Below are 12,912 nucleotides of genomic sequence, written 5' to 3'. Positions count from 1 at the left end.
ACAGGTGTGAAAGAGTAAATGAGGTCGTTAGGAGAATGAGAAACAGCTGGAAGCAGGAACGGAACGATAGAGAGAGAGAGCGGGAGAGGGAGAGAGGGAGGAGGAGAGAGAGGGATAGAAAGAGGGAAAGAACCTAATAAGACCAGCAGAGGGAAGCACAGGGACAAGACATGATGATCAAAGACAAAACATGACAAAAACACTGGATCACTGCTACTCTAACTTTTGCTCCTCCCTTCCTAAAGACAAAAACTCAAACAGGATGTACCAGTGCTAAGGACTATTGAACGCTGGTCTGACCAATCGGATTGTTTTGATCACGCAGACTGGGACATGTTCCGGGTAGCCTCAGGCAATAATATCGACGAAAACGCTGATTCGGTGAGGTGAGTTTATAAGGAAGTGTATTGGAGATGTTTTACCTACTGTGACTATTAAAACCTACCCTAACCAGAAACCGTGGATAGATGACAGCATTCGCACAAAACTGAAAGCGCGAACCACCACATTTAACCATGGAAAGGTGACTGGGAATATGGCTGAATACAGACAGTGTAGTTATACCCTCCGCAAGGCAATCAAACAAGCGAAATGTCAGAATAGAGACAAAATGAAATCGCAATTCAACGGCTCAGACACGAGATGTATGTGGCAGGGTCTACAGACAATCACGGACTACAAAAAGAAAACCAGCTACGTCACGAACACTGACGGCTTGCTTCCAAACAAACTTAACACCTTCTATTCCTGCTTTGTGGATGATACAGTGCCACCGATGTGGACTGTGGGCTCTCCTTCTCCGTGGCCGACGTGAGTAAGACATTTAAACGTGTTAACCCTCGCAAGGCTGCCAGCACAGACGGCATCCATAGCCGCGTCCTCAGAGCATGCGCAGACCAGCTGGCTGGTGTGTTTATGGACATATTCAATCTCTTCTTAACCCAGTCTGCTGTCCCCACATGCTTCAAGATTGCCACCATTGCTCCTGTTGTCACGCCCTGACCTTAGAGAGCCTTTTTATTTCTCTATGTGGTTAGGTCAGGGTGTGATTTGGGTGGGCATTCTAGTTTGTCTGTTTCTTTGTTGGCCGGGTATGGTTCCCAATCAGAGGCAGCTGTCTATCGTTGTGTCTGATTGGGAATCATACTTAGGCAGCCTTTTTCCCACATGTGTTTGTGGGTAATTATTATTTTCTGTGTGTGTTTGTGTGCGCCAGGGTTGCGTCACGTTCGGTTTCTGTTTACCTGTTTTTTGTGAAGGTTTCACTTTATTAAAGATGTGGAATTACAAGCACGCTGCGCCTTGGCTCATTTATGACAGGGAGTTTGAAGACAGTGAATGTGACAGAATTACTGTCACCACCACAAAAAGACCAAGCAGCGTGCGCCAACTTGGAAGACGAGCTGGACCGTGGAGGAGATTATGGCAGGGCATGAGAGCCTGCCGTGGAAATAGGCGTAAGCAGCGAGGGAGGAACGGCGACGAGACCAGGAGTCACGGCAACAACGAAGCCCGAGAGGCAGCTCCCAATTTTTTTTTTTTGACGAAACAGCCTACAGGGATGGGGTGAGGGCACTCAGAGTTTGGTTCAGGAAAACAACCTCTCACTCAATGTCAACAAAACAAAGGAGATGATCATGGACTTCAGGAAACAGTAGAGGGAGCACCCCCTATCCACATCGACGGGACAGCAGTGGAGAAGGTGGAAAGGTTTCAGTTACTCAGTGTACACATCACAGACAAACCGAAATGGTCCTCCCACACAGACAGTGTGGTGAAGAAGGCGCAACAGCGCTTCTTCAACCTCAGGAGGCTGAAGAAATTTGGCTTGTCACATAAAACCCTCACAAACTTTTACAGATGCACAATTGAGAGCATCCTCAGGCTGTATCACCACCTTGTATGGCAACTACACCGCCCACAACCGCAAGACTCTCCAGAGGGTGGTGTTGTCGGCACAACGCATCACCAGGGGAAAACGACCTGCCCTCCAGGACACCTACAGCACCCGATGTCACAGGAAGGCCTAAAAGATCATCAAGGACAACAACCACCCGAGCCACTGCCTGTTCACCCCGCTACCATCCAGAAGGCGATGTCAGTACAATGCATCAAAGCTGGGACCTAGAGACTGAAATACAGCTTCAATCTCATGGCCATCAGACTGTTAAACAGCCATCACTAACACAGAGAGGCTGCTTTCTACATACAAACTTGAAATCATTGGCCACTTTATTCAATGGACCAATCTTCACTTTAATAATGCCAGTTTAATAATGTTTACATATCTTGCATCACTCATCTCATATCTATATACTGTATTCTATACCATCTATTGCATATTGCCTATCATCTTTCATTGCTCATCCATATATTTGAATTCTTATTCCATTCCTTTACTTAGATTTGTGTGTGTTAGGTAGATGTTGTGGAATTGTTAGATTACATGTTAGATATTGCTGCACTGTCGGAACTAGAAGCTCAAGCATTTCGCTACACTCACAATAACATCTGCTAACCATGTTTATGTGACCAATACAATTTAAAAAAGACAATACAATCTAAAAAGACATCCTTGTGACTGTTATAAAATTCAGATATGGTATATTTGTGATGCCAGCTGTCCTTATTTGTTACCTAAACCTGCAACCCTCCTTCCTACCAAGGAATTTAGGAATCCTCTGAGCTGAAGCTCGTGTAGCCCAAAATAGAGTTGTGGAGACCAGAATGAAAGTTTTTCTGTTCAGTCTTCCTTCTCCACCCTCCCTCTCACTCAGATTGAATAAACAAAGTAAAGTATGATGGGGAGTAAGGGGGAGAATGGGTGAGTTGATGAGCGAGGGGAATCGAACGATGCATAATTATGTAATCACAAGGGGCGCTGGTGAGCAGCAACATGTGAATACGTGTTATCTCGGTGCTCCTATTTAGGGCGAACTATTTACTATTAATACTTCACCAACACCTCACCTACCATATTAATTTTGTAACCTTTAATTAGGAATCAAACCCAATTCACTAATTTGGCAATTTTTCCTGACATTTTTGCCCTTTTCATCGTAAAATGTTGAAACAACAACGGCCACGAGTCACAAAAGAGCAGGCCTCTGCTAAAGCCTCGGGCTCACCGGACACTGACATGGACTCTGACCCCCCGACCTAGCTAAGGTAATGTCGGTTATCATTAAGTATGAACAGACTGTGCTGGCTAAGGTGGAGTCACTATCCACTGACCTATCCGCACAAATAGCAACTCTCGCCAACGAGGTCAACACAAAGATCAACTCCATTACAGAAGATTTGGCAAAACAGGACACATGCCTTTATAGCCTAGAGGGTGGCGCAAATACTTACTCCTACAAAATGTTGACAATGGAAAAGCAAGTCACCAGATGCTATCATCAGATGCTGTCAAACTTTCTTCCAAGGTCAAGGACCTCGAGAACAGACAGCTTTTCGGCATGAGAGAGGGACTCAAGACCGTAGGCGGATTGCGGCCTAGCCTGTTCATATCTAACCGGCTACAGGAAATCCTAGGCCTCGATTACGTCCACACCCTTGTCCGTGCGGACAGAAGCCTACAGTCCGCACCGAAGAATGGGGAGTCGCCCAGAACCATCATAGTCAAATTCCACTACTTTCAGGAGAAGGATGGTGTCTTTCTTAAAGGCATCACGAACGGCTCCCATCACCCACAAAGAGGTCAGCCTTCAATGAGGTGAGGGGGCTCCTAGATCGCTGCCGGGAGTCCAAGTTCGGCATTCTCTACCCAGCAGTGCTAAAGATCACTACTCCCTCCGGCGAGCAGAGGACATTCGTGGACCCAACCAGGGCCAAAGAATACATCGTCGTGCACCTACATCCATCCACAGGACAGACGGTATATGACTAGCTAGCCTCTGTAGGCCCATACTTTGCCCCTGGCCCTAATACACTAGGCATTCTAACTCGACTAAGGACCACCTAACTAGTGAACTCATCTCTTGATGAGAGACGTGCCTCCACCCTGCCAAAAAGGACAATTATTCTTCCAGTAACTTAACGTTATAAACAAGGATGGTATGTATATGATGGCATGTTTTCACAAGGACAATATAGTATTTTATTGACATGGCAAAATTTGCTTTTACCAACTAGCTGCGGCTGGACAGCCTAGATGGTGCAGTACTAATTAGTCTAGTCGCTACCTAAGACTAGCCACTGAACTTTATATTTCCATGCCTTAATAGGATACCCTTAAAAATAAAGTAGAGCCGCACACTCTAGGAGCTCAGATGCAAAAATGTAATTACCAACGTTTCGACAGCCAAGCTGTCTTCATCAGGGTATAAATAGGATACCCTACCAGTATACCGTGGGCATGTTTAATGCCTGCAAGTTTGTATTACCAAAAGACCACGTGTATTATTCTTTACTATTTGACTGGTTGGCCCGCTTTTATGCTTAGTGGCTGCTGGCACAGGACCGCAGGTTGGACCGGTATTAATTACCAAGCGTTTGCCAGTAATATTTCTGTGTTCTGCCTTGTTAGGATGTTCCATCGACGGTTACATTTATATATTTGTTGAATTATACTGCTTTTTATCAATTGGATTTGTTTTCCTTTTTTTTTTTTTATAACATGTCATCCCAAGTGGATGGGGTTAGTCACAAGGAGGGTTGGGGAGAGGAACGTATTCCTCTTTTTATTTTTATTTTTTTATGATCCTTTCAATATGCATATTGCATAAGATACATTAGAGGACTGTCACGCCCTGACCTTAGAGATCCTTTTTATGTCTCTATTTTGGTTGGTCAGTGAGTTGGGGTGGGCATTCTATGTTGTGTTCTATGTTGTCTCTGATTGAGAACCATACTTAGGTAGCCTTTTCCCACCTGTTTGTGGGTAGTTGTTTTCTGTTTTGTTTTGCTGCACCTTACAGGACTGTTTCGTTTCGTTCACTCTCTTTGTTTTTGTTGTTGTTGTTTCAGTGTTCAGTTTATTTATTAAATTAAAATGAACACTTACGACGCTGCGTTTTGGTCCGATCCTTCCTCCTCATCCGACGAAGACGAATGTCGTTACAAGAACTGAGGTTGTTCCTTCCAGAATCCCTTCCCTATGTGTAAACTTGATTATGTTCGCCCTGGATAGATATCTTATGACGTTCGGTTTAACATGGTAGTATCTTGCTCTAGTCTAGGAGAGGAAGATGGAGGCTTCCAACAGGGGGAAGGCCAGCATAAGGGTCAAATGTTTACTTCTGGGTATTTTGTTGTTTTTAGCTGTTTTTATTTTCTTTATATTTTATTACATTTCAGCCCACTGGCCATGTGATTGTACTAACATTCATTTCTAATTACTATGACTATGCCTAATTCACATACACTAGGCTCCACTAGCTTTATCAGCTGGAACTTAAAATGAATTAACCATGTGGTCAAGTGTAGCCGAGTGTATGCTCATCTTAAGTCTTTAAAAATGGTTTTTCTCCAAGAGACCCATCTCTGGTCCAGTGACCATGATAAACTAAAGAGAGGATGGGTTGACCAAATATTTCTGTCCAGCTTTGATGCTAGGGCCAGAGGGGCAGCCATCCTTAACTTCTCTGGGATAGGTGGGATGGTAGCGTCCCACTTGGCCAAAATCCAGAAAGAATGTAGCGTGCCAAATTCAAATATATTACTATAAAAATCAATCTTTCATGAAATCACACATGAAAGACACCAAATTAAAGCTACACATGTTGTGAATCCAGCCAACATGTCTGATTTCAAAAAGGATTTACGGGGAAAGCACACCAAACAATTATGTTAGCTCAGTACATAGCCACAGAAAAACAGCCATTTTCCCAGCAAAAGATAATAGTCACAAAAAGCAGAAATAGAGATAACATGAATCACTAACCTTTGATGATCTTCATCAGATGACACTCATAGGACATCATGTTACACAATACCTTTATGTTTTGTTCGATAATGTGCATATTTATATCCACAAATCTCGGTTTACATTGGCGCCATGTTCAGAAATGCCTCCAAAATATCCAGAGTAATTGCAGAGAGCCACGTCAAATAACAGAAATACTCATCATAAACTTTTATGAAATATACATGTTTTACACAGAATTAAAGATACACTTGTTCTTAATGCAACCGCTGTGTCAGATTTAAAAACAACTTTACGTAAAAAGCACACCATGCAATAATCTGAGACGGCGCTCAGATTTAACAACCTTTCTCCGCCATGTTGGAGTCAACTGAAATACGAAATTACATCATAAATATTCCCTTACCTTTGATTATGTTCATCAGAATGCACTGCCAGGAATCCTAGTTCCACAATAAATCATTGTTTTGTTCGATAATGTCCATTACTTATGTCCAATTAGCTACTTTTGCTAGCATGTGTAGTACACGTGTCCAAACGCTCGCGCTGATGCAAGCAAACCTCGGACAGAAACTTCCAAAAGTTATATTACAAGTCGATTAAACTGGTCAAACTTAGTAGAGAATCAATCTTCAGGATGTTGTTATCATATATATCCAATAATGTTCCAACCGGGGCATTCCTTCATGTCTGTATAAGTAATGGCACGCAAGGCGATATCATGAGGAAAGCGCGTGAGCAAGAACTGGCAATCTGCCAGACCAATGACTGAAACACCTCCCATCCGGCCCCACATCACACTAGAGGCTTCATTCAGCGTTCTACAGACTGTTGATATCTAGTGGAAGGCGTAGGAAGTGCAAAGAGATCCATATATTACAGGGAATTGAATAGGCGATGACTTTAACATCAACCAGTCTCAGAATTCTCACTTCCTGTTTGGATTTTTTCTCAGGTTTTTGCCTGCCATATGAGTTCTGTTATACTCACAGACATCATTCAAACAGTTTTAGAAACTTCAGAGTGTTTTCTATCCAATAGTAATAATTATATGCATATATTATCATCTGGGACAGAGTAGGAGGCTGTTCAATTTGGGCACCAATTCATCCAAAAGTGAAAATGCTGCCCCCTATCCCTAAAAAGATTTATACAGCTAATCTGCGTAATATGTTCCCCCTGTTGATGACTTGCCTAGTTAAATAAAGGTAAATAAAAAAATGATGCTTATTATGCATTATGGTTGAACCAAAAGATTCAATGTAACAAAAAAAATATGAAATTAGAAACAATTAAATATATGTGAAATGTAATTAAACAATAATGCATGTTGATGCTAATCTTATGCTAATGCTACCAATAGCCTAATATATTCAATATGCTGTAAACTATTGTCTTTTAACAGTTCCACTCAATTCATTGTAATCAACGTAATAATTTTAACACACCCCTCACTATTGTCATTGGTTGCACTAATTGCACTGTTTTGTCTACATAACCTGGTTCAAGCATTCATGACATTACCCTGAAGAAGGCACATTGATGCCGAGACGTTGGTGGTTTACCTAATAAATTACTGGGAGTTTTTACATAGAGTGTGCGACTCTCTTTGTTTTTATAGCTTAAGGATGCTACTCGGTGGTGCAGGATGAATGAATAAGGCCACGCTATCTTAAGGCTGGCTCACTGGCTAAATAAATGAGGTAACGTTAGCCATTTCAAGTCCGTTGACATGGAGCTAAACATCTTTGCTGGCATTTTACAGTGTTTTATGTAATCCAATGGAAGAGAATTATCAGCATAACAAAAATATACTTAAACATGACATCAACGTTCAATGAACAGCCATCTCGCCTGTCATGTAGAAAAAACTGAGCTAACTGATGAGCACATACAGGCTACAAATAATATAAGGAAACTTTGAGTGGGCTAGCTCACCATATTATTCACTTGACTGTTATGCTAGCTACAGTACTACAGTAGCAGCTAATAAATTAGCTAATGTTCATTAGCTTGCCAACAGTCACATAATCCAAGGTGGGTTAATTCTCCGTACTCCAGAGTGGTGGTAAACTTCACAGCGGAAACATGACTAGGAAGAAGATTCACGTTGTATGCCACGGATGAACGCCTCGGCTTGAGAGTGAGATTCAAACTTGTGTGACCGTCCATTGTAAGTCAGACATAGTTTAGCTGGGAAGGCTATTCCATAGGCAATGTTGAGGGACATGAGCTGGCGTTTGACCCCGTCATAGCCTTTTCTTTTTTTGGTGCAGGTCTGCGGTAAGGTCAGGGAAGAACATTAACTCTTGGTCCCCGTACATCACCTTGCCCTTAGCCCTGGCTTTCCACATCACTGACTTTGTTTTGAAAGTTGAGAAACTTCATGATAAGGACTCGAGGAGAGGGGTGGTTTCTCGGGCCTCTAGGAGCCGGAAGCCAATGGGCTCTTTCAAAGTACAGGGGTTCCGGAACGTTGTCCGGCCCCAATGCCTCGGGAAGCCATCTCTCGAGTAGCCTTGGTCACATTTAACCTCACTAATCCTTGTTAGAACACCTTTGACTTTGGTGGAAAAGTCCACCCTAATGGCAGAGATTCCAAAGCCCCTTGGTTCTGGTTCTGGTTTAAGTCATCGACATCGTTGGTAGTCATGTCGGAGTCGTGGTGTCAGGAGCATGCAGGGCTAACTGGGTTAGTAGAGCTGGCTGAATTAGGGCTAACTGGCCTAGCCTGAACCACGTTGTTGATACGAGATGTTCTTCTTGTTTTAGGAGAACCATGTTTAATGGATGTAGATGCGCCTGAAATTGTCCAAGAAAATGCTGTTTGTGTTACAAGGATTTAAAATAAGAGATTAAAATAATTAAAAAGAAGTTTAGCCGAAATGATCAAGAGAGCACTATAACCACATCCGCTCAGTTCAACGCCATAACCACCCACTTGCACTTTTAATGATGTTTGGACTACTGATGTTTTCAACATCTGATTATCATCTGGGTATTTTGAATTTTTTTGTAATAAAAATAACCTGTTACTGCACTCCACAATGAAACATTTGTTGAACACTTGAATGTTTTGTTTTTACATATCGCTTACGGTAACATAAACTAATAACAATGCTATTGTGTTATTTAAAATATTTTTTTACCTATTCTAATGTCAAATCAAATATTATTGGTCACATGTGCCAAATTTTTGTATATTTTTTTCTTTATTTAACTTTTATTCAACTAGGCAAGTCAGTTAAGAACAAATTATTATATACATTGATTGCTTACCCCGGACAAACCCTAACCCGGACGACACTGGTCCAATTGTGCACCGGGGTCTGTACTGACGCCTCTAGAACTGAGATGCGGTGCCTTAGAACACTGTGCCACTTACAAGCCCTTAACCAACAATGCAGTTCAAGAAATAGAGTTAAGAAAATATTTTCTACGTAAAAAAATCTAATCAAATCAAAAAGTAACACATGAAAATGACATAACAATAACGAGGCTATATACATGTTACCTAAAACCTTCATAAACACAACCGAGTGATATTTTTTTTTGCCTTAGCATATATGAAATGAATGAATTACACTGTTAGAATTTTTACTGCAAGGCGTTTAACACTAGAACCGCTGGGACTCAAGGGACCCTCCTTGAGTCCCAGCGGTTCTAGTGTTAAACGCCTTGCAGTAAAAATTTGAACAAATCCTCGATTCGCTATAGAACTTTCAGATCTTGTTATGACGATAAATCAGGCCTTGGCCAAAAATAGAAGAACGGATTGTAGCTGATTGGCAGCTTTTCAGGCAATTGAGAAATACACTGAACAAAAATATAGACGCAACATGTAAAGTGTTAGTTCCATGTTTCATGAGCTGAAATAAAATATCCCATAAATGTTCCATACGCACATAAAGCTTATTTCTCTCAAATTTTGTGCACAAATTTGTTTACATCCCTGTTAGTGAGCATTTCTCCTTTGTCAAGATAATCCATCCACCTGACAGGTGTGGCATATCAAGAAGCTGAATAAACAGAATGATCGTTACACAGGTGCAACTTGTGCTGTGGACAATAAAAGGCCACTCTAAAATGTGCAGTTTTGTCACAACACAATGCCGCTGATGTCTCAAGTTTTGAGGGAGCGTGCAATTAGAAAGCTGACTGCAGGAATGTCCACCAGAGCTGTTGCCAGAGTATTGCATGTTCATTTCTCTACCATGAGTCACCTTCAACGTCATTTTAGAGAATTTGGCAGTGCGTCCAACCGGCATCACAACCGCAGACCACATGTATGACGTTGTATGGGCGAGCGGTTTGCTGATTTCAAAGTTGTGAACAGAGTGCCCCATCGTGGTGGTGAGGTTATGGTATGGGCAGGCATAAGCCATGGACAATGAACACAATAGCATTTTATCAATGACAATATGAATGCACAGAGATCCCGTGATTAGATCATGAGGCCCAATGTAGTACCATCCATCCGCTGACATCACCTTATGTTTCAGCATGATAATGCACGGCCACATTCCTGGAAACTGAAATTATCCCAGTTCTTCCATGGTCTGCATATTCACCAGACATGTCACCCATTGAGCATGTTTGGGATGCACTGGATAGACGTGTACAACAGCTTGTTCCAGTTCCTGTCAGTATTCAGCAACTTCGCACAGCCATTGAAGAGGAGTGGGACAACATTCCACAGGCCACAATCAACAGCCTGATCAACTCGCATGAGGCAAATGAGGGTCACACCAGATACTGACTGGTTTTCTGATCCACGCTCCTACTTTTTTTAAAACAGATGCATATTTGTATTCCCACTCATGTGAAATCCACAGATTAGGGCCTAATGAATTGATTTAAATTCACAGATGTCCTTATATGAACTGTAACTCAGTAAAATCTTAAAATTGTTGCATGTTACGGTTATATATATGTTTTTAGAAAACAGTTAATGCACTGAAGCGTGGAAATTAATCTCCCTCCCTGCTTTATCAAGTTGTGTCAGAGTCTAGAATCTTTCTTACTGCAGCTTTCTGCTCCCCTAATTGTGGAATCATTGACACATATTTTTAATCTGACAATTATTTTGGGTGCTATCCCTAAGGCCTGGAAGGCTGCCCATGTGCTCCCTCTCCACAAAGATGGTGGCCCCTCTGACATTAACTATCTTGCCTAGCAATTAAAAATAATATTTGATCAACACTCAGCTTAGATCTTTTCTAGCTTCAAAATGTATTCTAACTGTCCACCAGTCGGGTTTCAGGCCATATCACAGCATTATATCTGCTGCTTCTTTGGTGATAAATGAGACTGTAAATTGCGTGGACAAAAGGCAGCATTGTGCTGTCCTTTTCATAGACCTGTTGAAGGCTTTCGACACTGTTGACCATTTATTATGAATTTGTAGGCTGTCTGAAATTGGCCTCAGTCAGGCAGCCTGCATTTGGTTTGAAAACTACCTGACAAACAGGACACAATGTGTTTCTTCTGATGGAACGGGACATGGTAGTAGGTGCCAGGTCGCACTGGTTTGTGTCAAGAACGGCAACGCTGCTGGGATTTTCATGCTAAACAGTTTCCCGTGTGTACCAAGAATGGTCCACCACTTAAAGGACATCCAGCTAACTTGACACAACTGTGGGAAGCATTGGAGTCAACATGGGCCAGCATCCCTGTGGAACGCTTTTGACGCCTAGTAGAGTACATGCCCCAATGAGTTGAGGGGGGGTGAACTCAATATTAGGATGGTGTTCTTAATGTTTGTACACTCAGTGTACAGTACAGTGTACACTTGATGTGTATGTTTGATACAGGGCTCATCTGTAAAAGAGACCTTGCTGAGACCTCTCAGCATGACTGATCTCATCTCCTGATTACAGCGGATCATCACATATTATGTTACCTTTTGTTCTGTTCTTATAAAGTAATCATGTTAATGTGTCCTCTTTCCCAGCCCCTCCATCAATAAGCACTGGGAGGCAGAGCTATCAGCTCTAAAGGGGAACAATGCTAAGCTAACAGCCGCTCTGCTGGAGTCCACAGCTAACGTCAAACAGTGGAAACAACAACTGGCCGCCTACCAGGAGGAGGCCGAGAGACTACACAAACGGGTGAGGAGGCAGAAGACATGGGAGAGAGACGGGAGATGGGAATGGTGTGTGGAGCATCAATGGTATTTGTTCAGTTTATGTGTGCATCTTGTTTCTGATTTAGTTTGTGTGTGTGTGTGTGTGTGTGTGTGTGTGTGTGTGTGTGTGTGTGTGTGTGTGTGTGTGTGTGTGTGTGTGTGTGTGTGTGTGTGTGTGTGTGTGTGTGTGTGTGTGTGCATGTGTGTCTAGGTGACTGAGCTAGAGTGCCAGAGCACCCAGACCACTGTGATCAAATCCCAGAAGACGGAGCTAAACCAGACCATTGAGGACCTGGAAAGCACTCTGAAGGATAAAGAAGAGGTACGTGTGTGACATATTTGGAGACACCTATTTTATTTTATCTTTATTTTAGCAGGGAGTCCCATTGGGACCAAGGCTTCTTTTCCAAGGGAGCTCTGCATGAACACAATTTATAACATTCAAACATTAAACATAATAAGAACATACAATACTACAAGCAATTTAAGAAGCAAACACATTCCCTAACAAAGAGGTCCTCAATTAACAACTTGAACTGCCCTAGAGGCACCAGAGCATCAAGGTGCAGAGAGCTCTGCATATCATTCCATACATAGGTCGCAAAAAAACTGAATGCAGATTTACCTATAGTGATCATTGTGACATCTAGCATTAGCCATCCCTCTGATCGGGTCTGGTGACTCGTATGTCTGTAAGGTAAGGCGAAAGTTTGAACAAGAGGGCTTTATAAACAAAAAGAGAGCAGGGCATTGATCTATGAGACTGGAGATGGCCAACCTACTTTCTGATACAGAATGCAGTGATGTGTACTGAACCTATCGCCTGCATTAAAGCTTGGTGCGCTATAACACACTGGGTCCATTGCCTTCAATACAGTGGTAGCTGCATTCATATAGACTATATCACCATAGTGTA

At 42.2% G+C, this 12,912-nt stretch overlaps 1 protein-coding gene across 2 annotated transcripts in view; it reads left to right on the top strand.

Moving 5' to 3' along the window:
• Window positions 1-12,912, top strand: part of homer1b (homer scaffold protein 1b) — a 135,393-nt gene that overhangs the window by 80,095 nt on the left and 42,386 nt on the right. For both annotated transcript variants that reach the window (XM_071400086.1, XM_071400083.1), the window contains 2 exons: window positions 11,823-11,979; window positions 12,208-12,318. In XM_071400086.1, coding sequence (XP_071256187.1) covers window positions 11,823-11,979; window positions 12,208-12,318 — 268 coding nt within the window. The remainder of the gene's footprint in view (window positions 1-11,822; window positions 11,980-12,207; window positions 12,319-12,912) is intronic.

The sequence above is a fragment of the Salvelinus alpinus genome, chromosome 5, assembly GCF_045679555.1.
Source record: "Salvelinus alpinus chromosome 5, SLU_Salpinus.1, whole genome shotgun sequence".
NCBI lineage: Eukaryota > Metazoa > Chordata > Actinopteri > Salmoniformes > Salmonidae > Salvelinus > Salvelinus alpinus.
Note: the sequence above shows the minus strand (reverse complement) of the source record. Positions and strands in the feature narration are given on the sequence as shown.